Source organism: Salvelinus alpinus, chromosome 27 (assembly GCF_045679555.1).
Source record: "Salvelinus alpinus chromosome 27, SLU_Salpinus.1, whole genome shotgun sequence".
In the NCBI taxonomy this organism is placed as follows: domain Eukaryota; kingdom Metazoa; phylum Chordata; class Actinopteri; order Salmoniformes; family Salmonidae; genus Salvelinus; species Salvelinus alpinus.
Window position 1 is genome coordinate 8,714,950 of NC_092112.1, and position 24,776 is coordinate 8,739,725.

At 46.0% G+C, this 24,776-nt stretch overlaps 1 protein-coding gene across 1 annotated transcript; it reads left to right on the top strand.

Annotated features, from left to right (window-relative positions):
- Window positions 1-4,695: 4,695 nt before the first annotated feature.
- Window positions 4,696-24,563, top strand: LOC139556683 (translation initiation factor eIF2B subunit delta-like). The gene is made up of 13 exons (XM_071370923.1): window positions 4,696-4,782; window positions 5,471-5,508; window positions 5,651-5,813; window positions 6,058-6,276; window positions 9,061-9,143; window positions 14,890-14,981; window positions 16,425-16,539; window positions 16,810-16,886; window positions 19,226-19,328; window positions 19,444-19,571; window positions 19,967-20,144; window positions 23,217-23,397; window positions 23,719-24,563. The coding sequence occupies exons 1-13, from the start codon at window positions 4,761-4,763 to the stop codon at window positions 23,916-23,918; spliced, it is 1,599 nt and encodes a 532-aa protein (XP_071227024.1). The 5' UTR covers window positions 4,696-4,760; the 3' UTR covers window positions 23,919-24,563.
- Window positions 24,564-24,776: the final 213 nt, after the last annotated feature.

Here is a 24,776-nt window from a genome sequence, read left to right on the forward strand (position 1 = left end):
CTAAAAATGTACCTCCAATGTTGCCAGTAATGTTAACATGGGAGTTAAATTCTTAGCTATGCCTAATTAAACACATGATCCAGTACTTTGGCAACTAGTAAGTCTTTTTTATACCTCCCGCTTTGGGCTGAATGTGTAGTAACGTGTAGTTCCTGCATGCATAGTCTATGAGCAGAATTACTGTTTTACCTCAATTAGCCATGAAATCCCTAGTTTGAAAGTGACTGTTTCTGGAAGATGTGCCCTGCCCAATCACTATGTTGAGTCTACATCTAAGTCCAGTGGACTAGGTGGGTGAAGGAATCAGACGCAGAGAGTTCCACTTGCGAAAAGTACTCCTTTACTATTGCACACAAAAAAATGAATAAGCCCAAACATACAGGGCTCAGCGAACAACTTGAATAACCCAAAACACAGGGTGCCAAGTAAATAGAAAAAATAAATACACCTCTACCTAAACCACACACACGTAACCTAAAGACAATCCCGCACAAAACAAGGGCGGGTCTACCTACTAATTATAGGGAAGCTCATTAACCGAAAACAGAAACACAGGTGAAACTAATAAGACAAAACAAACAGACAAACGAAAAAGGGATCGGTGGCGGCTAGTAGGACGGTGACGGCGGCTAGTAGGACGGTGACGGCGGCTAGTAGGACGGTGACGGCGGCTAGTAGGACGGTGACGGCGGCTAGTAGGACGGTGACGGCGGCTAGTAGGACGGTGACGGCGGCTAGTAGGACGGCTAGTAGGACGGTGACGGCGGCTAGTAGGACGGTGACGGCGGCTAGTAGGACGGTGACGACGACCGCGGAGCACCGCCCGAACAGGCAGGGGAGCCAACTTCGGCGGAAGTCGTGACACTTTTATATTTTTCTAAATCGTCTCCTATTGGTCAGATTTTGGCAATTTATTTACCAATCACGTTTTGTGTTGTATTCCCATTGTGATTGGTCCCTGAACCAATATGAAGGCATTTTGAAATAAAAGCCTGTTTCATGTGTCCATTCTCCAAAAAACTGACGAAGGCTGAGAGTTTCACTTTAAAACCTCTCCCGGGATCGGTGTCGGTGTCGTTGTCGTCGTCATCGCCCCACCACGCGGGACGGTTAAGCTAATGTGCGTTAATGTGATTAGCGTGAAACTGGAATAATACATTGTGGCCTTTCTCTTGCAATTAAAAAATTAATAAAAAACATGTTTTTATCTTTTTTATTATCTTTTACCAGATCTAATGTGTTATATTCTCCTACATTAATTTCCCATTTCCACAAACTTCAAAGTGTTTCCTTTCAAATGGTATCAAGAATATGCATAACACTGCTTCAGGTCGTGAGCTACAGGCAGTTAGATTTGCGTATGTCATTTTAGGCGAACATTTTTAAAAAGGGTCCGATCCTTTAGAGGATTTCTACAATAAAGACCTAATCTGAGAGAACCATGAGTACGTGGAAGTCCGATGACTGACACGATATATTTTTTCTAAAGAACAAGCCCTCAACATAGCCCAAAGGCCAGCAGATGGCGGTATTGAGTTCATTTTACCGTCCAAATGAATTGTATGCAACCGGCAATACACTCGTATCCCCCGTGGAGCGCTTCGTACCTAAAACATTCTCCATTCAGGTTGCAATTCAATTTCCTCCTTAACTTGATTTAATGGCAAGAAAGGAAGAAAACAAATGGGTACAACGTGCTTTCCTTACGAAACACCATTTTCCTCCACCATGCTAAAGTGGCTAAATGCTAATCCCGGAATGTTGCATATTGCGTGAACGCAGGGTGCACCATCAGGAAGTAGCATTCCTAGCCGTTAGCCATTCTAGCATGGTGGTGAAAAATGGTGTTTCATAAAGAAAGAAGGCATATTTTCACCCATTTTTTCCAGCCTAAAAAAAGTTAAGGATGACATCGAATTGCAGCCTGAATGGAGAATGTTTTAGGCAATGTGCGAAATACGGTGGAGCCAGAGGGGGTGCTCAGTTCCCCTGAATGAGACGTTAGCTCCCCTAAATGCAACAAAAGTCCAACTTTGAGGGGGGGGTCTCAAAATACTGCTAATTTAACCATTTCCCTGTTGGTTTAAAATGTAGTGGTAAATATGTTTTACAGTGGTAAATATGAAAATAAAAACTAATATCCCCACCTCTCTGTCATGGTTTAAGTTTAAACCATTTCTTTCTATGTGGTGGCGCTGTCCACTCAGTAGTGCTGAATTTCAGACTCACCTGACCTCCTTTAAGCATAGATTTTCCTTTGTGCTTCCTAATTTTTCCCATTTGTTTGCAATGCGTTCTTGATTTAAAAAAATTGCCTTTGTTACAAATGCATTAGATTTATTCATTGATTTATCATTGTTTTGCTTTTCAAAGTCAGCTGTTTAGAGCGCTCATTGCTTTGTTTTCCAGGTGCACTGTGGGTACTGGTGTTCTCCGTGTCTATCGTTGACCAGAAGTAGTATACCACCATTTTGCAATGGCCTAGGCTTACATTATTGTGGAGCTCAGAGACAGGATTGTGTCGAGCCACAGATCTGGGGAAGGGTACTAAAACATTTCTGCAGCATTGAAGGTCCAAGAACATAGTGGCCAAGTTTGGAACCACCAAGACTCTTCCTAGAGCTGGCCACCCGGCCAAACTGAGCAATCGGGGGAGAAGGACCTTGCAAAAGGACAACCATCTCTGCAGTACTGCACAAATCAGGCCTTTGTGGTAGAGTGGCCAGACAGAAGCCACTCCTCAGTCAAAGGCACATGACAGCCTGCTTGGAGTTTGCCAGAAATAACCTAAAGGACTTTCAGACCATGAGAAACATGATTCTCTGGTCTGATGAAACCAAGACTGGAGTCTTTGCCCTGAAAGCCAAGCGTCACTGTCACGCTGTATAATGATAGGAGGCAGGTGCAGGAATATGTCATCGGGGGTTTTATTTCTCCACCGAAAATAAAGTACGTCGTGTTTACGACAGGGACGAAGCCCAAAACAAACACGTGTGTGTGTGTGTGTGAGTATATATATATATATATAACACAGGGATGAAACCCAAACAAAAGAGCGAGGTGAAACCCTCTAAATAATACACGGGACGAGACCCATAATAACAAGTGCACAATAACACATAGCACGAAAGCCGATAAAACAGAGCACAGGTACTCACAAGACCAACGGACATGGTAACAATAACCGACAAGGACAATGAGGAACAGAGGGAACATACATACTCATACTAATCAGGGCGAATGAGACAAGACAGTCCGGGGTTGGTGGTAATGATCCAGTTCAGTGACGCCTAGAAGGCCGGTGACGTAGACCTCCGGAGCTGGTGAACGGAATGAGCATCAGTACCCTGAGGGATCCGTGACAGTCACATCTGGAGGAAACCTGCCACCATCCATATGGTGAAGCATGGTGGTAACGGCATCGAGCTGTGGGAATGATTTTCAGCAGCAGGGACTGGGAGACTAGTCAGATTTGAGGGAAAGATGAACGGAGAGATCCTTGATGAAAACCTGCTCCAGAGCACTCAGGACTGCAGACTGGGGCAAAGGTTAACCTTCCAACAGGAAAACGACCCTAAGCAGACAGCCAAGACAACGCAGGAGTGGCTTCAAGACAAGTCGGGGTGGCAGGTAGTCTAGTGGTTAGAGTGTTGGGCCAGTAACCGAAAGGTTGCTAGTTTGAATCCCGAGCTGACAAGGTAAAAATCTGTCGTTCTGCCCCTGAACAAGGCAGTTAACACACTGTTCCTAAGCCATCGTTGTAAATAAGAATTTGTTCTTAACTGACTTGCAACGTTAAATAAAGATTTAAAAAAATATATATATAAAAAGTCTCTGAATGTCGTTGAGTGGCCCAGCCAGAGCCTGGACTTAAACAGGGTTGAACATCTCTGGAGAGACCTGAAAATAGCTGTGCAGTGATGCTCCCAATCCAACCTGATAGAGCTTCAAAGGATCTGCAGAGAAGAATGGGAAAAACTCCCCAAATACAGGTGTTCCAAGCATCATAGTCTGTAATCGCTGCCAAAGGTGCTTCAATAAAGTACTGAGTAAAGGGTCTGAATATTTATGTAAATCTCATATTTAAGTTTTGTAAAATTGCCTCGGCTGAGGGTAGGCTACCAGCAGTGGTGTAGGCCTATTGGAGGGTAAACACAAGTAAACGTTGTTACCCACCTTTTTCAGAAAAATACATTGAAAGTAGTGAGTGTTACTTTTTATTTTATTTAGAGACCGGAAATCTGAGTTTACCCAACAATTTTTTTTTACCACTACATCACTGGCTACCAGTAGCCTATGTGAAGTTCATGGTAATGCACATTGCAGGTCCGGAGCCAGAACGGGCCTTTTTTCCATTGGTGTTATACTAAAGACCACCTTGTCCAAGAGAGATTTACACAGCTAGCAAAATGTCACGCCACGGTAATTCTACACAAAACACAGCCCTTATTTTAAGTGTTTCTAAAATCCCCTTTAGGAAAAATAAATGGTGGAAAAACGATTGGAATCATTTCTCTGTTTTACCGCTAGGTTTTATGGGTATTATGACTCATACTGTGGTACATACAATGCATTTGGACGGTAAAATGAACTCAATACCGCCATCTGCTGGCCTTTGGGCTCCCTTCAACAAATACCTAATTTATAGGCACTTCGGAGCCTCGTTTACTTCAACCGCAAGAGGGCACTGTGAATTTTCCCCCAGCCCAGTTCTGACACATTTCCATGCTTGTTAACTTCCTGCTGAAGTTATCGTAAACATGGCTGACTGTGGAGAAGCAGGTGAGTCTGAAATGACAGCTGTCAACATACTTTAAATGAAAGCACTATAGTTACAGCTCTGGCTACAATATCACGGAGTACACTAACGTGGCAGCTCGTCTGCGGTGAATGTTGTCCAGGTACAGCAGAGTTGTTATTAGCTCGCTAGCTCTCTTCGCAGGCTAACGTTAGCCTGCGAAGTGATGGGCTGGTAGCTAACGTTAGCCTGCGAAGTGATGGGCTGGTAGCTAACGTTAGCCTGCGAAGTGATGGGCTGGTAGCTAACGTTATCGGCTTCACTGTTACATGTTGCCGATTAATATTGCATCATTCATATTGGTTGTTACTTGAACCAACAGAGTTAAAAACGCGTTTACTCGTTGACTAGTTTTAGGCTGGGTTTCTGTACAGCACTGTGACAGCAGCTGATTGTAAGAAGTGCTTTATAAATACACTTGATTGATTGATAGTTTATGCACACTAACGTTAGATACCGAGCCAGTTAACGTTAGTAGTTAGCTAACTAGCCTGGCTGGTGTATATTTAGCCATGTAACGTTAGTAGCTAATTAGCTAACCTGTCTGATGTCTATATTTAGCCAGTTAAAGCTAGATAGTTAGCTACCTACCTGGCTAGTTAGCTAGCAAGACCGCACTGTAAACTGGATGCAAATGCAACTTCGTCGTCATCACGACACTGTGTGTTACAGATGGACCTGAGAAGAAAGATGACATCGTACGCGCTAAAGTAAGTATCATTCTAAACCAAAAGTTACTCAGTGTTTCCAAATGAAAACAAAAATGGCATGAAATTGACAATATTGTCAATACCATATTGTCCAACGCGCTAACCAGCGTTTCTTCCTGTCGTTAATCCACATCACTTTTAGAATGAAGGGAAGGAGTTGACCAAAGAGGAGAAGCAACGGCTGAGGAAAGAGAAGAAACAACAGAAGAAACAGAAGGAAGAGAAGGGCCCGTCAGAAAGAGCGAAGGAAAAGAAGCCTGTCGCTCCATCACAACCTGTGGCAACACAACCCCCAACACAGAAAGGTGTTCTAGCCTGGTTCCATATTGTAACCCTCCATGCTGTAACCTTCTCTTCTACTGTTGTCATCATGTCTTAAATGTTCTGCTTGTGGTTTGATTGTATCATTTTATATATTTGGAAAAACAAATTCCAATAGTTGTTCACTAATTTCCATAAAGTGCTAGCTTCGTCATTGGTCCATTTACCTATGAATCCTATCCAGCATCCACTTCATTGGTCAATGCACCTGTCTGTGTCTGTCCCCAGCTCCCACAGTGTTACCTGCCTCTGCACCAATACCTGTGCCTGCCTCAGGAGCTCCCTCCCACTCCTCTCCTGCCCCCTCCCCAGCAGACAAGCCAGCCAAAAGCAGAGCTGAGCAGAAGGCAGAGAGGAGAGCAAGGCAGGAAGCTGATAGAGCCTCTAAACAACAGAGCTGCTCCTCCAGCAGCAAGACCAAGGGCCCTCCAAGTGAACTAAACCCAGGTACAACACATCTGCTGGAGGACCTGTGGAGCACCTTGTGATATGATATATCTTATTGTCCTAGAGGGGAAATTACTTGGACAATTAAAGAGTGCTGCTGCTTTCATAGACATGCATACAATCAACCTATAATAACCCTCCCATCATACACCCCTCCCCTCATCACACCCCCCTCCCCTCATCACACCCCCCTCCCCTCATCACACCCCCCTCCCCTCCATCACACCCCCCTCCCCTCCATCACACCCCCCTCCCCTCATCACACCCCCCTCCCCTCATCACACCCCCCTCCCTCCATCATACCCCCCTCCCCTCATCACACCCCCCTCCCCTCCATCACACCCCCCTCCCCTCTATCATACCCCCTCCCCTCTATCATACCCCCTCCCCTCATCACACCCCCCCTCCCCTCATCACACCCCCCTCCCCTCTATCACACACCCCTCCCCTCTATCATACCCCCCTACCCTCATCACACCCCCCCCCTCTCCTCATCATACCCCCATTACACCCTCCGCCCAATCACACCCCCCTCATCTTAACCCCCCTATACATCCCCATACACACAAAAGTGAATGAGTTGATGCCAGGACAGGTTGTGACTAGGGGACAGTTCCACATGATGATGGTCTACAGGACAGGTTGTGACTAGGGGACAGTTCCACATGATGATGGTCTACAGGACAGGTTGTGACTAGGGGACAGTTCCACATGATGATGGTCTACAGGACAGGTTGTGACTAGGGGACAGTTCCACATGATGATGGTCTACAGGACAGGTTGTGACTAGGGGACAGTTCCACATGATGATGGTCTACAGGACAGGTTGTGACTAGGGGACAGTTCCACATGATGATGGTCTACAGGACAGGTTGTGACTAGGGGACAGTTCCACATGATGGCCTACAGGACAGGTTGTGACTAGGGGACAGTTCCACGTGATGATGGTCTACAGGACAGGTTGTGACTAGGGGACAGTTCCACATTTACATTTACATTTAAGTCATTTAGCAGACGCTCTTATCCAGAGCGACTTACAAATTGGTGCATTCACCTTATGATATCCAGTGGAACAACCACTTTACAATAGTGCATCTAACTCTTTTAAGGGGGGGGGGGGTTAGAAGGATTACTTTATCCTATCCTAGGTATTCCTTAAAGAGGTGGGGTTTCAGGTGTCTCCGGAAGGTGGTGATTGACTCCGCTGACCTGGCGTCGTGAGGCAGTTTGTTCCACCATTGGGGTGCCAGAGCAGCGAACAGTTTTGACAGGACAGGTTGTGACTAGGGGACAGTTCCACATGATGAAGGTCTACAGGACAGGTTGTGACTAGGGGACAGTTCCACATGATGGTCTACAGGACAGGTTGTGACTAGGGGACAGTTCCACATGATGATGGTCTACAGGACAGGTTGTGACTAGGGGACAGTTCCACATGATGAAGGTCTACAGGACAGGTTGTGACTAGGGGACAGATCCACATGATGAAGGCCTACAGGACAGGTTGTGACTAGGGGACAGGTTGTGACTAGGGGACAGTTCCACATGATGATGGTCTACAGGACAGGCTGTGACTAGGGGACAGATCCACATGATGAAGGCCTACAGGACAGGTTGTGACTAGGGGACAGTTCCACATGATGGTCTACAGGACAGGACTAGGGGACAGTTCCACATGATGGTCTACAGGACAGGTTGTGACTAGGGGACAGTTCCACATGATGAAGGTCTACAGGACAGGTTGTGACTAGGGGACAGTTCCACATGATGAAGGTCTACAGGACAGGTTGTGACTAGGGGACAGTTCCACATGATGAAGGTCTACAGGACAGGTTGTGACTAGGGGACAGTTCCACATGATGATGGCCTACAGGACAGGTTGTGACTAGGGGACAGTTCCACATGATGATCTACAGGACAGGTTGTGACTAGGGGACAGTTCCACATGATGGCCTACAGGACAGGTTGTGACTAGGGGACAGTTATACATGATGATGGCCTACAGGACAGGTTGTGACTAGGGGACAGTTCCACATGATGAAGGTCTACAGGACAGGTTGTGACTAGGGGACAGTTCCACATGATGATGGTCTACAGGACAGGCTGTGACTAGGGGACAGTTCCACATGATGATGGTCTACAGGACAGGTTGTGACTAGGGGACAGTTCCACATGATGATCTACAGGACAGGTTGTGACTAGGGGACAGTTCCACATGATGAAGGTCTACAGGACAGGTTCTGACTAGGGGACAGTTCCACATGATGAAGGTCTACAGGACAGGTTCTGACTAGGGGACAGTTCCACATGATGATGGTCTACAGGACAGGTTGTGACTAGGGGACAGTTCCACATGATGAAGGTCTACAGGACAGGTTCTGACTAGGGGACAGTTCCACATGATGAAGGTCTACAGGACAGGTTCTGACTAGGGGACAGTTCCACATGATGAAGGCCTACAGGACAGGTTGTGACTAGGGGACAGTTCCACATGATGGTCTACAGGACAGGTTGTGACTAGGGGACAGTTCCACATGATGAAGGTCTACAGGACAGGTTCTGACTAGGGGACAGTTCCACACGATGGAGGCCTACAGGACAGGTTGTGACTAGGGGACAGTTCCACATGATGAAGGTCTACAGGACAGGCTCCAGTCCATTAGTCTCTCTAATCTGCCTCTGACTTCTTCCAAGGGTATCCCCTATTGAAAAACACATTGGACTTTAAACAACGTGAAATAGTAAGTCCCATGTATTCAAAGGTTTGCTTCCTGTCCTCGTTAGTGGTGAAGAGACTTCCGGAACATGTCCAAGTGGACGACCCTGCAGTGGTGAAAAGACTGGCCAAGAAGTTGGAGAGACAACAGGTTTGTGGCAATGTTATTGACATTATACAATGTGCTGCTCTCTGTCCTCAAGGCACTGCTTCACTAACAGACGCTCCTATTCAAAATGACTTACGTTCAGATTTTTTTCATTTTTTTAACCTAGTTGGCCTAGGGATTTGAACCAGCAACCATTCGGGTTAGTGGCCCAAAGGTTCTTAACCGCTAGGCTACCTGCCGCCCATAACTTGCTAGTACCACTGAAGTTCGTCATCCCAGTACAGATTTACATTGTCAGTGTTTCCCCTGGATTCATTTCCAGGCAAGGCGCACACAACCCCACATCAACATCCAGTGTGTTTATAACCAGCCTTTTATAAAGCTATATAATGGTATGGGGAAACATTTGGATTAGTTATACATGAAGATATAAACTCAGCCAAAAAAACGTCCCTTTTTCAGGACCCTGTCTTTCAAAGATAATTTGTAAAAATCCAAATAACTTCACAGATCTTCATTGTAAAGGGTTTAAACACTGTTTCCCATGCTTGTTCAATGAACCATAAACAATTGATGAACATGCACTGGTGGATGGTAGACGGTAGGCAATTAAGGTCACAGTTATGAAAACTTAGGACACTAAAGAGGCGTTTCTACTGACTCTGAAAAACACCAAAAGAAAGATGCCCAGGTTCCCTGCTCACCTGCGTGGACGTGCCGTATGCATGCTGCAAGGAGGCATGAGGACTGCAGATGTGGCCAGGGCAACAAATTGCCATGTCTGTACTGTGAGATGCCTAAGACAGAGCTACAGGGAGACAGGACAGACAGCTGATCGTCCTCGCAGTGGCAGACCACGTGTAACAACACCTGCACAGGATCGGTACATCCGAACATCACACCTGTGGGACAGGTACAGGATGGCAACAACTGCCTGAGTTACACCAGGAACGCACAATCCCTCCATCAGTGCTCAGATTGTCCACAATAGGCTGAGAGAGGCTGGACTGAGGGCTTGTAGGCCTGGTGTAAGGCAGGTCCTCACCAGACATCACCGGCAACAACTTCGCCTATGGGCACAAACCCACCGTCGCTGGACCAGACAGGACTGGCAAAAACTGCTCTTCACTGACGAGTTGTGGTTTTGTCTCACCAGGGGTGATGGTCGGATTCGCGTTTATCATCGAAGGAATGAGCGTTACACCGAGGCCTGTACTCTGGAGCGGGATCGAGGTGGAGGGTCCGTCATGATCTGGGGCGGTGTGTCACAGCATCATTGGACTGCGCTTGTTGTCATTGCAGGCAATCTCAATGCTGTGCGTTACAGGGAAGACATCCTCCTCCCTCATGTGGTACCCTTCCTGCAGGCTCATCCTGACATGACCCTCCAGCATGACAATGCCACCAGCCATACTGCTCGTTCTGTGCGTGATTTCCTGCAAGACAGGAATGTCATTGTTCTGCCATGGCCAGCGAAGGTCCTGGATCTCAGTCCCATTGAGCACATCTGGGACCTGTTGGATCGGAGGGTGAGGGCTAGGGCCATTCCCCCCAGAAATGTCCGGGAACTTGCAGGTGCCTTGGTGGAAGAGTGGGGTAACATCTCACAGCAAGAACTGGCAAATCTGGTGCAGTCCATGAGGAGGAGATGCACTGCAGTACTTAATGCAGCTGGTGGTCACACCAGATACTGACTGTTACTTTTGATTTTGACTCCCCCTTTGTTCAGGGACACATTATTCCATTTCTGTTAGTCACATGTCTGTGGAACTTGTTCAGTTTATGTCTCAGTTGTTGAATCTTATGTTCATACAAATATTTACCCATGTTAAGTTTGCTGAAAATAAACAGTGAGTTGACAGTGAGAGGACGTTTCTTTTTGTTTGCTGATTTTATAAGGATATAACAAGCAGCAAGCTAAACTTCACAGCACTAACTACCTGTGCTTCTATTCTGTGCCTCACTTTTTTTTTTCAGACGCTACCGCACGGCGCCACTATAAAGGCACTAGGTATCATGGTCCACTTTGTGTGAGGTTAAGTTTCGATTTTTACCGTCTGTTTTTACCGTTTTGTTTTGGTCAAGGCTGTTAATGTCGTCAGCACCGTCATCTTTACCTACCTGCCTGAGATAATGACAGTAGTGTGTCTGTCTTTATACTTGACAGTAGAAAGAGAGAGAGAGAGAGAGAAAAACATGTTGATACATGAATCCAGGGTGCTGTACTACACTGTTCCAGTAGGGGGTGCTGTACAACACTGTTCCAGTAGGGGGTGCTGTACAACACTGTTCCAGTAGGTGGTGCTGTACAACACTGTTCCAGTAGGGGGTGCTGTACAACACTGTTCCAGTAGGGGGTGCTGTACTACACTGTTCCAGTAGGTGGTGCTGTACAACACTGTTCCAGTAGGTGGTGCTGTACAACACTGTTCCAGTAGGGGGTGCTGTACAACACTGTTCCAGTAGGTGGTGCTGTACAACACTGTTCCAGTAGGTGGTGCTGTACTACACTGTTCCAGTAGGTGGTGCTGTACAACACTGTTCCAGTAGGGGGTGCTGTACAACACTGTTCCAGTAGGGGGTGCTGTACAACACTGTTCCAGTAGGTGGTGCTGTACTACACTGTTCCAGTAGGTGGTGCTGTACAACACTGTTCCAGTAGGGGGTGCTGTACAACACTGTTCCAGTAGGGGGTGCTGTACAACACTGTTCCAGTAGGGGGTGCTGTACTACACTGTTCCAGTAGGTGGTGCTGTACAACACTGTTCCAGTAGTGGGTGCTGTACAACACTGTTCCAGTAGGTGGTGCTGTACTACACTGTTCCAGTAGGTGGTGCTGTACAACACTGTTCCAGTAGTGGGTGCTGTACAACACTGTTCCAGTAGGTGGTGCTGTACAACACTGTTCCAGTAGGGGGTGCTGTACAACACTGTTCCAGTAGGGGGTGCTGTACAACACTGTTCCAGTAGGGGGTGCTGTACAACACTGTTCCAGTAGGGGGTGCTGTACAACACTGTTCCAGTAGGTGGTGCTGTACAACACTGTTCCAGTAGGGGGTGCTGTACAACACTGTTCCAGTAGGTGGTGCTGTACAACACTGTTCCAGTAGGGGGTGCTGTACAACACTGTTCCAGTAGGGGGTGCTGTACAACACTGTTCCAGTAGGGGGTGCTGTACAACACTGTTCCAGTAGGGGATGCTGTACAACACTGTTCCAGTAGGGGGTGCTGTACTACACTGTTCCAGTAGGTGGTGCTGTACTACACTGTTCCAGTAGGTGGTGCTGTACAACACTGTTCCAGTAGGGGGTGCTGTACTACACTGTTCCAGTAGGTGGTGCTGTACTACACTGTTCCAGTAGGGGGTGCTGTACAACACTGTTCCAGTAGGGGGTGCTGTACAACACTGTTCCAGTAGGGGATGCTGTACAACACTGTTCCAGTAGGGGGTGCTGTACTACACTGTTCCAGTAGGTGGTGCTGTACTACACTGTTCCAGTAGGTGGTGCTGTACAACACTGTTCCAGTAGGGGGTGCTGTACTACACTGTTCCAGTAGGTGGTGCTGTACTACACTGTTCCAGTAGGGGGTGCTGTACAACACTGTTCCAGTAGGGGGTGCTGTACAACACTGTTCCAGTAGGGGGTGCTGTACAACACTGTTCCAGTAGGTGGTGCTGTACAACACTGTTCCAGTAGTGGGTGCTGTACAACACTGTTCCAGTAGTGGGTGCTGTACTACACTGTTCCAGTAGTGGGTGCTGTACAACACTGTTCCAGTAGGGGGTGCTGTACAACACTGTTCCAGTAGGTGGTGCTGTACAACACTGTTCCAGTAGTGGGTGCTGTACAACACTGTTCCAGTAGTGGGTGCTGTACAACACTGTTCCAGTAGGTGGTGCTGTACAACACTGTTCCAGTAGGGGGTGCTGTACAACACTGTTCCAGTAGGTGGTGCTGTACAACACTGTTCCAGTAGGGTGTGCTGTACAACACTGTTCCAGTAGGGGGTGCTGTACAACACTGTTCCAGTAGGGGATGCTGTACAACACTGTTCCAGTAGGGGGTGCTGTACTACACTGTTCCAGTAGGTGGTGCTGTACTACACTGTTCCAGTAGGTGGTGCTGTACAACACTGTTCCAGTAGGGGGTGCTGTACAACACTGTTCCAGTAGGTGGTCCAGTATTTCCTTGTTTTGTGATTAGCTCTGCTGCCCTACAGCACACAGTGCTTGCTGTGCAGGATTTGATATGTTTGACATTTATTGTAGAGTCAGTGCAATCGGAAAGGATTCACAACCTTTTACTTATTCCATATTTTGTTGTGTTACAATTAAAATGGATTAATTTCAAACAACACAATGTCAATCTACACAAAATACTCTTGTCAAAGTGGAAAAAAATCTCTTAACATTTAAAAAAAAAAATGTGTGAAAAATAAAACACTATCTTGATTACATAAGTGTTCAAACCCCCTGAGTCAATACATGTTAGAATCACCTTCGGTGGCGATTACAGCTGTGAGTCTTTCTGGGTAAGTCTCTAAGAGCTTTCCACACCTGGATTGTACAATATTATCAAAAGAAAATTCAAGCTCTGTAAAGTTGGCTGTTAATCATTGCTGGACAGCCAATATTATCAAAAAAAATCAAGTTGGTTTTAAGTCAAACTATAACTAGGCCACTCAGGAAGATTCAATGTCATCTTGGTAAGCAACTCCAGTGTAGATTTGGCCTTGTGTTTTAGGTTATTGTCCTGCTGAAAGGTGAATTTGTCTCCCAGTGTCTGTTGGAAAGCAGACTGAACTAGGATTTTGCCTGAGCTTAGCTCTATTCCGTTTCTTTTTATCCCCCCCCAAAAAACTCCCCAGTCCTTGGCGATGACAAGCATACCCATAACATGATGCAGCCACCACCATGCTTGAAAATATGGAGAGTGGTACTCAGTAATGTGTTGTATTGGATTTCCCCCAAACATAATGTTTTCTATTCAGGATATACAGTTCATTTCTTTGCCACATGTTTTGCAGTTTTACTTTAGTGCCTTTATTGCAAACCGGATGCATGTTTTGAAATATTTGTATTCTGTAAAGGCTTCCTTCTTTTCACTCTGTCAGTTAGGTTAGTATTGTGGAGTAACTATAATGTTGTTGATCCATCCTCAGTTTTCTCCTATCACAGCCATTAAACTCTGTAACTGTTTTAAAGTCACCATTGGCCTCATGGTGAAATCCCTGAGGAGTTTCCTTCCTCTCCGGCAACTGAGTTAGGAAGGACGCCTGTATCTTTGTAGTGACTGGGTGTATTGATACACCATCTAAAGTGTAATTAAGAACTTGACCATGCTCAAAGGGATATTAGGTAGGCCGTCATTGTAAACAAGAATTTGTACTTAACTGACTTGCCTGGTTAAATAAAGCTTAAATAAATAAAAAATATATATATATTCTGTCGGGGAACCTCCCTGTTTTTGTGGTTGAATCTGTGTTTGAAATTCACTGCTCGACGGAGGGACCTTACAATTATCTGTATGTGTGGGGTACGAAGATGATCCTGTTAAACGCTATTATTGCACAGTGAGTCCATGCTGTTTATTATGTGACAAAGGTGTTGAAAACGTATTGACTCAAGACATTTCAGCTTTTTATTTTTAATTCATTTGTAAACATAAAAAAAAAAATCTGCCTTGAAATTATGGGGTATTGTGTGTAGAGGCCAGTGACACAAACAAAATGTGGAACAAGTCAAGGGATGTGAAAACTTTCTGTATGATGTGTGTGTGTGTTTCAGATCCCTCTACGATCTGACTATGGCTACAAAGTCAGCCTGTTCTCTCACCTGCACCAGTACAGCCGCAAAGCCCCCCTCACCCAGCAACTCAGGTAACTACATACCTGCCCCTACCCAGAACCCCCCTCACCCAGCAACTCTGGTAACTACCTACCTGCCCCTACCCAGAACCCCCCTCACCCAGCAACTCAGGTAACTACCTACCTGCCCCTACCCAGAACCCCCCTCACCCAGCAACTCAGGTAACTACATACCTGCCCCTACCCAGAACCCCCCTCACCCAGCAACTCAGGTAACTACCTACCTGCCCCTACCCAGAACCCCCCTCACCCAGCAACTCTGGTAACTACCTACCTGCCCCTACCCAGAACCCCCCTCACCCAGCAACTCAGGTAACTACATACCTGCCCCTACCCAGAACCCCCCTCACCCAGCAACTCTGGTAACTACCTACCTGCCCCTACCCAGAACCCCCCTCACCCAGCAACTCTGGTAACTACCTACCTGCCCCTACCCAGAGCCCCCCTCACCCAGCAACTCAGGTAACTACCTACCTGCCCCTACCCAGAACCCCCCTCACCCAGCAACTCAGGTAACTACCTACCTGCCCCTACCCAGAACCCCCCTCACCCAGCAACTCAGGTAACTACCTACCTGCCCCTACCCAGAACCCCCCTCACCCAGCAACTCAGGTAACTACCTACCTGCCCCTACCCAAGCCCCCCTCACCAAGCAACTCAGGTAACTACCTACCTGCCCCTACCCAGAACCCCCCTCACCCAGCAACTCAGGTAACTACCTACCTGCCCCTACCCAGAACCCCCCTCACCCAGCAACTCAGGTAACTACCTACCTGCCCCTACCCAGAGCCCCCCTCACCCAGCAACTCAGGTAACTACCTACCTGCCCCTACCCAGAACCCCCCTCACCCAGCAACTCAGGTAACTACCTACCTGCCCCTACCCAAGCCCCCCTCACCAAGCAACTCAGGTAACTACCTACCTGCCCCTACCCAGAACCCCCCTCACCCAGCAACTCAGGTAACTACCTACCTGCCCCTACCCAGAACCCCCCTCACCCAGCAACTCAGGTAACTACATACCTGCCCCTACCCAGAACCCCCCTCACCCAGCAACTCTGGTAACTACCTACCTGCCCCTACCCAGAACCCCCCTCACCCAGCAACTCAGGTAACTACATACCTGCCCCTACCCAGAACCCCCCTCACCCAGCAACTCTGGTAACTACCTACCTGCCCCTACCCAGAACCCCCCTCACCCAGCAACTCTGGTAACTACCTACCTGCCCCTACCCAGAACCCCCCTCACCCAGCAACTCTGGTAACTACCTACCTGCCCCTACCCAGAGCCCCCCTCACCCAGCAACTCAGGTAACTACCTACCTGCCCCTACCCAGAACCCCCCTCACCCAGCAACTCAGGTAACTTCCTGTTTGGATAATTACTGATGATAGTTGCTTCTAACACTGATAGCTTGTACATTTTTGATGGTATCTGTAATTGTTGTGTCCGTCAGTATTCCCTCTACAGTGATCCACCCCTCCATTGTGCGGTTGGGTCTGCAGTACTCACAGGGTATCGTGGTGGGATCCAACGCTCGTTCTGTAGCCCTGCTCCACGCCTTCAAACAGGTACAGTACTACTGACCCCAGGCCTGCTCTTAGTTCTAATCCTCCTCGGCTGTATATCTGAAGTAGCCAAACAGGTACAGTACTACTGACCCCAAGCCTGCTCTTAGTTCTAATCCTCCTCGGCTGTATATTTGAAGTAGCTTCCTCCCTTCATCCGTTTCTTCCTTATATGCTGGTTACTGACATTTTAAATGGTCTTACAAGTCAATTCACTGTTTTAACCAGTTTGGTCGTAATCCCTGTAACTTCCTCTCTGTCCCGTCCGTACAGGTGATTAGGGACTACACTACTCCTCCTAATGAGGAGCTGGCCAGAGACCTGGTCAACAAGCTTAAGCCCTATATCAGGTACAGGATCTACAGCCCTTTTCTCAAATCATCATCTCCAGGGCTCCACATTAACGTCCTCTTGTCCAGGACAAGTTAAAAAAAAATATATGTTGTACATTGTTCATGCGGCAGGTAGCCTAGTTAGAGCGTTGGACTAGTAACCGAAATGTTGCAAGATCAAATCCCGAGCTGACAAGGTAAAAATCAGTCGTTCCATGACCAAGGCAGTTAACCCACTGTTCTAGGCCGTCATTAGGCCGTAGTTAAATAAATAAAAAAAAACAATAATATAATGCATATAAATAAATAAGCCTATAGGTTAAAGTAAAGGTAATATGCATATTGTCTACAGGAAACCAGAAAATGTATCAAACTTTAACGAGATTTTTAATTAGATGGCTAAACGTTAGTCATGTTTGACAAATATAATGAAGGATAATTAACATGAATGTCTAACATTATGTCAACGTACTTGAGGCACGGTTTGTTCAGATAAAATACACAAAACCGGAGAATGTGCACCGCACATCACCCACCTTGAATCTGAGCGGAGGCGCTCAAGCATTTGAAAACTATTTAACCATAAACTTAACTGTTTAAAACATGGATGTTTTATGTCATTTTATGAAGCATATCTTGCCTTGTTTCAAAGTAGCCTAGCCAAAATACAACCACAGAAATGTTGAGGGATTTTTTTTTTTATAAACACTTAATATCCCATTGAAACCAGCATTTCTCTAATGTTCTTTTGCCTTTCAAATCAACATTTATTTTATTGTCCAGCAGCCAAAGGCACAATCCCAGTCATATTAGTAAACCGTGCTAGTCTATTGATAATCCCGGTCATATTAGTAAACCGTGCTAGTCTATTGATAATCCCAGTCATATTAGTAAACCATGCTAGTCTGTTGATAATCCCAGTCATATTAGTAAACCGTGCTAGTCTATTGATAATCCCGGTCATATTAGTAAACCGTGCTAGTCTATTGATAATCCCAGTCATATTAGTAAACCATGCTAGTCTATTGATAATCCCAGTCATATTAGTAAACCGTGCTAGTCTATTGATAATCCCAGTCATATTAGTAAACCATGCTAGTCTATTGATAATCCCAGTCATATTAGTAAACCGTGCTAGTCTATTGATAATCCCGGTCATATTAGTAAACCGTGCTAGTCTATTGATAATCCCAGTCATATTAGTAAACCATGCTAGTCTATTGATAATCCCGGTCATATTAGTAAACTGTGCTAGTCTATTGATAATCCCAGTCATATTAGTAAACTGTGCTAGTCTATTGATAATCCCAGTCATATTAGTAAACCGTGCTAGTCTATTGATAATCCCAGTCATATTAGTAAACCGTGCTAGTCTATTGATAATCCCAGTCATATTAGTAAACCGTGCTAGTCTATTGATAATCCCAGTCATATTAGTTAAACCGTGCTAGTCTATCGATAATCCCAGTCATATTAGTAAACCGTGCTAGTCTATTGATAATCCCAGTCATATTAGTAAACCGTGCTAGTCTATTGATAATCCCAGTCATATTAGTAAACCGTGCTAGTCTATTGATAATCCCAGTCATATTAGTAAACCGTGCTAGTCTATTGAAAATCCCGGTCATATTAGTGAACTGTGCTAGTCTATTGATAATCCCGGTCATATTAGTAAACCGTGCTAGTCTATTGATAATCCCAGTCATATTAGTAAACTGTGCTAGTCTATTGATAATCCCAGTCATATTAGTAAACTGTGCTAGTCTATTGATAATCCCAGTCATATTATTAAACCGTGCTAGTCTATTGATAATCCCAGTCACATTAGTAAACCGTGCTAGTCTATTGATAATCCCAGTCATATTAGTAAACCGTGCTATTCTATTGATAATCCCAGTCATATTAGTAAACCGTGCTAGTCTATTGATAATCCCAGTCACTGCAAATCTACCATTCCAGTGTTTTACTTGCTATATTGTATTTACTTCGCCACCATGGCCTTTTTTTGCCTTTACCTCCCTTAACTCACATTGTATATAGACTTGCTCACATTGTATATAGACTTATTTTTCTACTGTATTATTGACTGTATGTTTGTTTTACTCCATGTGTAACTCTATGTTGTTGTATGTGTCAAACTGCTTTGCTTTATCTTGGCCAGGTCGCAGTTGTAAATGAGAACTTGTTCTAAACTTGCCTACCTGGTTAAATAAAGGTGAAATAGAAAATAAATAAAATAAATACATGTCCATATAGGACAAATGGCTACAAAAGTTAATGTCAAACCCTGATTTAATATGAAGCTGATTGAAGAAATAACGCCAAACATTTTGTGTATTTTACTTTGTTTTTTGCAGTTTTCTCAATCAATGTCGCCCCCTGTCGGCGAGTATGGGCAACGCAATCAAGTACATCAAGAAAGAAATCTCCAATATTCCCAGTCAGTTTAAAGAAGAGGAGGTGAGTTTCAGAATACAGTTTCAATTCTGTGTGTTAAAAAGGTCCAGTTTCAGTTTCAGGTCACATTTGAACTCATCGCGTCCATTTTTATGGCCATTTTCTCTCTCTTTTCTAGGCGAAGACCAAACTGCAGAACTGTATAGACCGTTACATAGGCGAAAACATAGTTCTGGCAGCCAAGGCCATTTCTAAATACGCCATCGAGAAGATCAGTGACGGCGACGTCATTCTAGTTTATGGATGGTGAGATCTACCGTCTGTCACTAGTCGTCCATTTTATCTGACAGAACATGGAAGTGGATATGTGGCCACACTGCCACTCTGCATGAAGCACAGAGAAGCTCTCCCTGTAACCATCCCTATTGCTTGAATTGATTCCAATCCTCTCAGCTTTACAGTAGTGCTTAGGGTGTAGTGGTCGGGGGTTGGTTTACAATCCAGTAGTGATCGTCTAGTGATCAAGCTGTTCTCCCCCTCTGTAGCAGATCTGAGACCAGGCTAGGTGTCAATTAGGAAGGCATCAGTTATTGAGATCTCATGTCCCTTCTCCCCCTCTGTAGCAGATCTGAGACCAGGCTAGGTGTCAATAAGGAAGGCATCAGTTATTGAGATCTCATGTCCCTTCTCCCCCTCTGTAGCTCGTCCCTGGTGAACCACATCCTTTGCGAGGCATATGATAAGAGCAGGAAGTTCCGTGTGATCGTTGTGGACAGCCGGCCTCGTCTGGAGGGAAGGGAGGCTCTGAGACGTCTCGTACAGCGAGGCATCAGCTGCACCTACGTCCTCATCTCTGCCCTCTCATACATACTACCTGAGGTAACCTAGTCCTCATCTCTGCCCTCTCTTACATACTACCTGAGGTAACCTAGTCCTCATCTCTGCCCTCTCATACATACTACCTGAGGTAACCTAGTCCTCATCTCTGCCCTCTCTTACATACTACCTGAGGTAACCTAGTCCTCATCTCTGCCCTCTCATACATACTACCTGAGGTAACCTAGTCCTCATCTCTGCCCTCTCTTACATACTACCTGAGGTAACCTAGTCCTCATCTCTGCCCTCTCATACATACTACCTGAGGTAACCTAGTCCTCATCTCTGCCCTCTCTTACATACTACCTGAGGTAACCTAGTCCTTATCTCTGCCCTCTCTTACATACTACCTGAGGTAACCTAGTCCTTATCTCTGCCCTCTCATACATACTACCTGAGGTAACCTAGTCCTCATCTCTGCCCTCTCTTACATACTACCTGAGGTAACCTAGTCCTCATCTCTGCCCTCTCTTACATACTACCTGAGGTAACCTAGTCCTCATCTCTGCCCTCATACATACTACCTGAGGTAACCTAGTCCTCATCTCTGCCCTCTCTTACATACTACCTGAGGTAACCTAGTCCTCATCTCTGCCCTCATACATACTACCTGAGGTAACCTAGTCCTCATCTCTGCCCTCTCTTACATACTACCTGAGGTAACCTAGTCCTCATCTCTGCCCTCATACATACTACCTGAGGTAACCTAGTCCTCATCTCTGCCCTCTCTTACATACTACCTGAGGTAACCTAGTCCTCATCTCTGCCCTCTCATACATACTACCTGAGGTAACCTAGTCCTCATCTCTGCCCTCATACATACTACCTGAGGTAACCTAGTCCTTATCTCTGCCCTCTCTTACATACTACCTGAGGTAACCTAGTCCTCATCTCTGCCCTCATACATACTACCTGAGGTAACCTAGTCCTCATCTCTGCCCTCATACATACTACCTGAGGTAACCTAGTCCTCATCTCTGCCCTCATACATACTACCTGAGGTAACCTAGTCCTCATCTCTGCCCTCTCATACATACTACCTGAGGTAACCTAGTCCTCATCTCTGCCCTCATACATACTACCTGAGGTAACCTAGTCCTCATCTCTGCCCTCATACATACTACCTGAGGTAACCTAGTCCTCATCTCTGCCCTCATACATACTACCTGAGGTAACCTAGTCCTCATCTCTGCCCTCATACATACTACCTGAGGTAACCTAGTCCTCATCTCTGCCCTCATACATACTACCTGAGGTAACCTAGTCCTCATCTCTGCCCTCATACATACTACCTGAGGTAACCTAGTCCTCATCTCTGCCCTCATACATACTACCTGAGGTAACCTAGTCCTCATCTCTGCCCTCATACATACTACCTGAGGTAACCTAGTCCTCATCTCTGCCCACATACTACCTGAGGTAACCTAGTCCTCATCTCTGCCCACATACTACCTGAGGTAACCTAGTCCTCATCTCTGCCCTCTCATACATACTACCTGAGGTAACCTACTCCTCATCTCTGCCCTCATACATACTACCTGAGGTAACCTAGTCCTCATCTCTGCCCTCATACATACTACCTGAGGTAACCTAGTCCTCATCTCTGCCCTCTCATACATACTACCTGAGGTAACCTAGTCCTCATCTCTGCCCTCTCATACATACTACCTGAGGTAACCTAGTCCTCATCTCTGCCCTCTCTTACATACTACCTGAGGTAACCTAGTCCTCATCTCTGCCCTCTCTTACATACTACCTGAGGTAACCTAGTCCTCATCTCTGCCCTCTCATACATACTACCTGAGGTAACCTAGTCCTCATCTCTGCCCTCTCATACATACTACCTGAGGTAACCTAGTCCTCATCTCTGCCCTCTCTTACATACTACCTGAGGTAACCTAGTCCTCATCTCTGCCCTCATACATACTACCTGAGGTAACCTAGTCCTCATCTCTGCCCTCTCATACATACTACCTGAGGTAACCTAGTCCTCATCTCTGCCCTCATACATACTACCTGAGGTAACCTAGTCCTCATCTCTGCCCTCATACATACTACCTGAGGTAACCTAGTCCTCATCTCTGCCCTCTCATACATACTACCTGAGGTAACCTAGTCCTCATCTCTGCCCTCTCTTACATACTACCTGAGGTAACCTAGTCCTCATCTCTGCCCTCTCTTACATACTACCTGAGGTAACCTAGTCCTCATCTCTGCCCTCTCTTACATACTACCTGAGGTAACCTAGTCCTCATCTCTGCCCTCTCATACATACTACCTGAGGTAACCTAGTCCTCATCTCTGCCCTCTCATACATACTACCTGAGGTAACCTAGTCCTCATCTCTGCCCTCTCTTACATACTACCTGAGGTAACCTAGTCCTCATCTCTGCCCTCTCTTACATACTACCTGAGGTAACCTAGTCCTCATCTCTGCCCTCTCATACATACTACCTGAGGTAACCTAGTCCTCATCTCTGCCCTCTCTTACATACTACCTGAGGTAACCTAGTCCTCATCTCTGCCCTCATACATACTACCTGAGGTAACCTAGTCCTCATCTCTGCCCTCTCTTACATACTACCTGAGGTAACCTAGTCCTCATCTCTGCCCTCTCATACATACTACCTGAGGTAACCTAGTCCTCATCTCTGCCCTCATACATACTACCTGAGGTAACCTAGTCCTCATCTCTGCCCTCATACATACTACCTGAGGTAACCTAGTCCTCATCTCTGCCCTCTCATACATACTACCTGAGGTAACCTAGTCCTCATCTCTGCCCTCATACATACTACCTGAGGTGATTCCAAAACAGATGACTGCCCCTTGGGGGACCGGAGGTGTCATTGCAATGTGGAATTTAGAATGTAGGCTTTTGGTGTTTTAGACATGAGTTGATTTAATCACAAATGTTGTTGACTTCTTGTAGAAAATCCAATCAGTGATTTATATTTTTCCTCCAATGCTTCTCAGTTTAACCCTCTTTCTTCCCTGTCTTTTCTTTGGGGGGGGGTAACAAATCTCCAATATATTTAACGTCTACGTGTACTCATTAAACTCCCCCTCTCCCAGGTATCCAAGGTGTTCCTGGGTGCCCATGCTCTGCTGGCTAATGGCTACGTGATGTCTCGTGTGGGAACATCTCAGATAGCGCTGGTGGCTAGGACCTTCAACGTGCCGGTCCTGGTCTGCTGTGAGACGTACAAGTTCTGCGAGAGGGTGCAGACTGACTCCTTCGTCTCAAACGAGCTTGGTAATGTGGGAGTTATTTGGCCTCGTTGACTTTATTATGACATGTAGTAAAGAGCTACAGTATGGGGGTTATCTTTCTAGAGATAATGAAGTCATCTAGTTTATGTAAAGCAAGTCATTTCCATTCTGCTTCTAGTCAACACCAGATAAGGATGTGCAAATGTGATTTTTAACTTCGATAGACAAACTTATCCACATTTTAAATTCTATTCTATTTCTAAACTTAACTAGAATTGAAACAGCATTGACACAAACTGTAATAAGACTTAGCAGTAAGACTTTCACTAACCCTCGCCTTCGACCAATCACTTTCTTTCCTCAGATGACCCCGATGACCTGATTGTGACCCGGAAGGGGAAGACCCAGCTGGAGAACTGGCATGACGTCAGCTCCCTGGGGCTGTTGAACCTGGTCTACGACGTAACGCCACCAGATTTTGTTGACCTGGTCATCACAGACCTGGGCATGATCCCCTGTACCTCTGTTCCCGTTGTCCTCCGGGTCAAAAACTTGGACCAATAAGAGAGGAGTAGGGGAGGACGTGGGGGGGTCTGATGCAGACTGATAATGTAGACTTGATCTGATTGTGTTCAAGAAGAAGTGCTCGTATGGCAAGTTATAGGCTGTCTCAAATGGCACCCTATTCCCTATATAATGCACTACTTTAGACCAGGGCCCTATGGCACCCTATTCCCTATATAGTACACTACTTTTGACCATGGCCCATAAGGCTCCAGAGCCCATAGATCTCTGGTCAAAAGTAGTGTACTATATAGGGAATAGGGTGCCATAGGACCCTGGTCAAAAGTAGTGCTTTATATAGGAAATAGGGTGCCATAGGGCCCTTGTCAAAAGTAGTGCTTTATATAGGGTGGCATTTTGTAATGTACTATGTTCCAATATCCAGTCTAGCATCCGGCTTACAATACATAGGTTCTACCTGATAAATGGCTTCATTCTTAGTAGCCAGTGTGGATGTTGGAACGAGGCTTTAGACACAGTCTCTCCCCGCCTCAGTCTTTCTACATGCTAGGCTACACACACCCACTGTGATATCTGGCCCAAGTCAGGCGACAGAAGTGCCAAACAGCGAGTCTACTCTGCGCACACATTCACACCTGTGCTTTTGGCATTTAAATAAATGTACATCTGAAATGGCTTTTTAAACAAGAGTTCCTGTGTGTTATTTGGTATGGCCTGAAGCTGGTAAGGGGATCAGAGTGTGGGACCGACGCTGGTAAGGGGATCAGGGTGTGGGGAAGTGGAACCAGAGAACAAAGGCAAATCTAAATGGCTGTGGGAGCAGTGAAGTCAAGACTGGGACCATGAAACATGAGAGCAGCACTTTACATGTTGCGTTTATATTTTTGTTCAGTGTAT

Bases quoted from the DNA above. Each gene is read 5' to 3' on its own strand.
- LOC139556683 (XM_071370923.1), top strand. From the start codon at position 4,761: ATGGCTGACTGTGGAGAAGCAG. The intron at 4,783-5,470 runs GTGAGTCTGAAA...TGTGTGTTACAG, and splicing joins GGCTGACTGTGGAGAAGCAG to ATGGACCTGAGAAGAAAGAT. The intron at 5,509-5,650 runs GTAAGTATCATT...CATCACTTTTAG, and splicing joins ATGACATCGTACGCGCTAAA to AATGAAGGGAAGGAGTTGAC.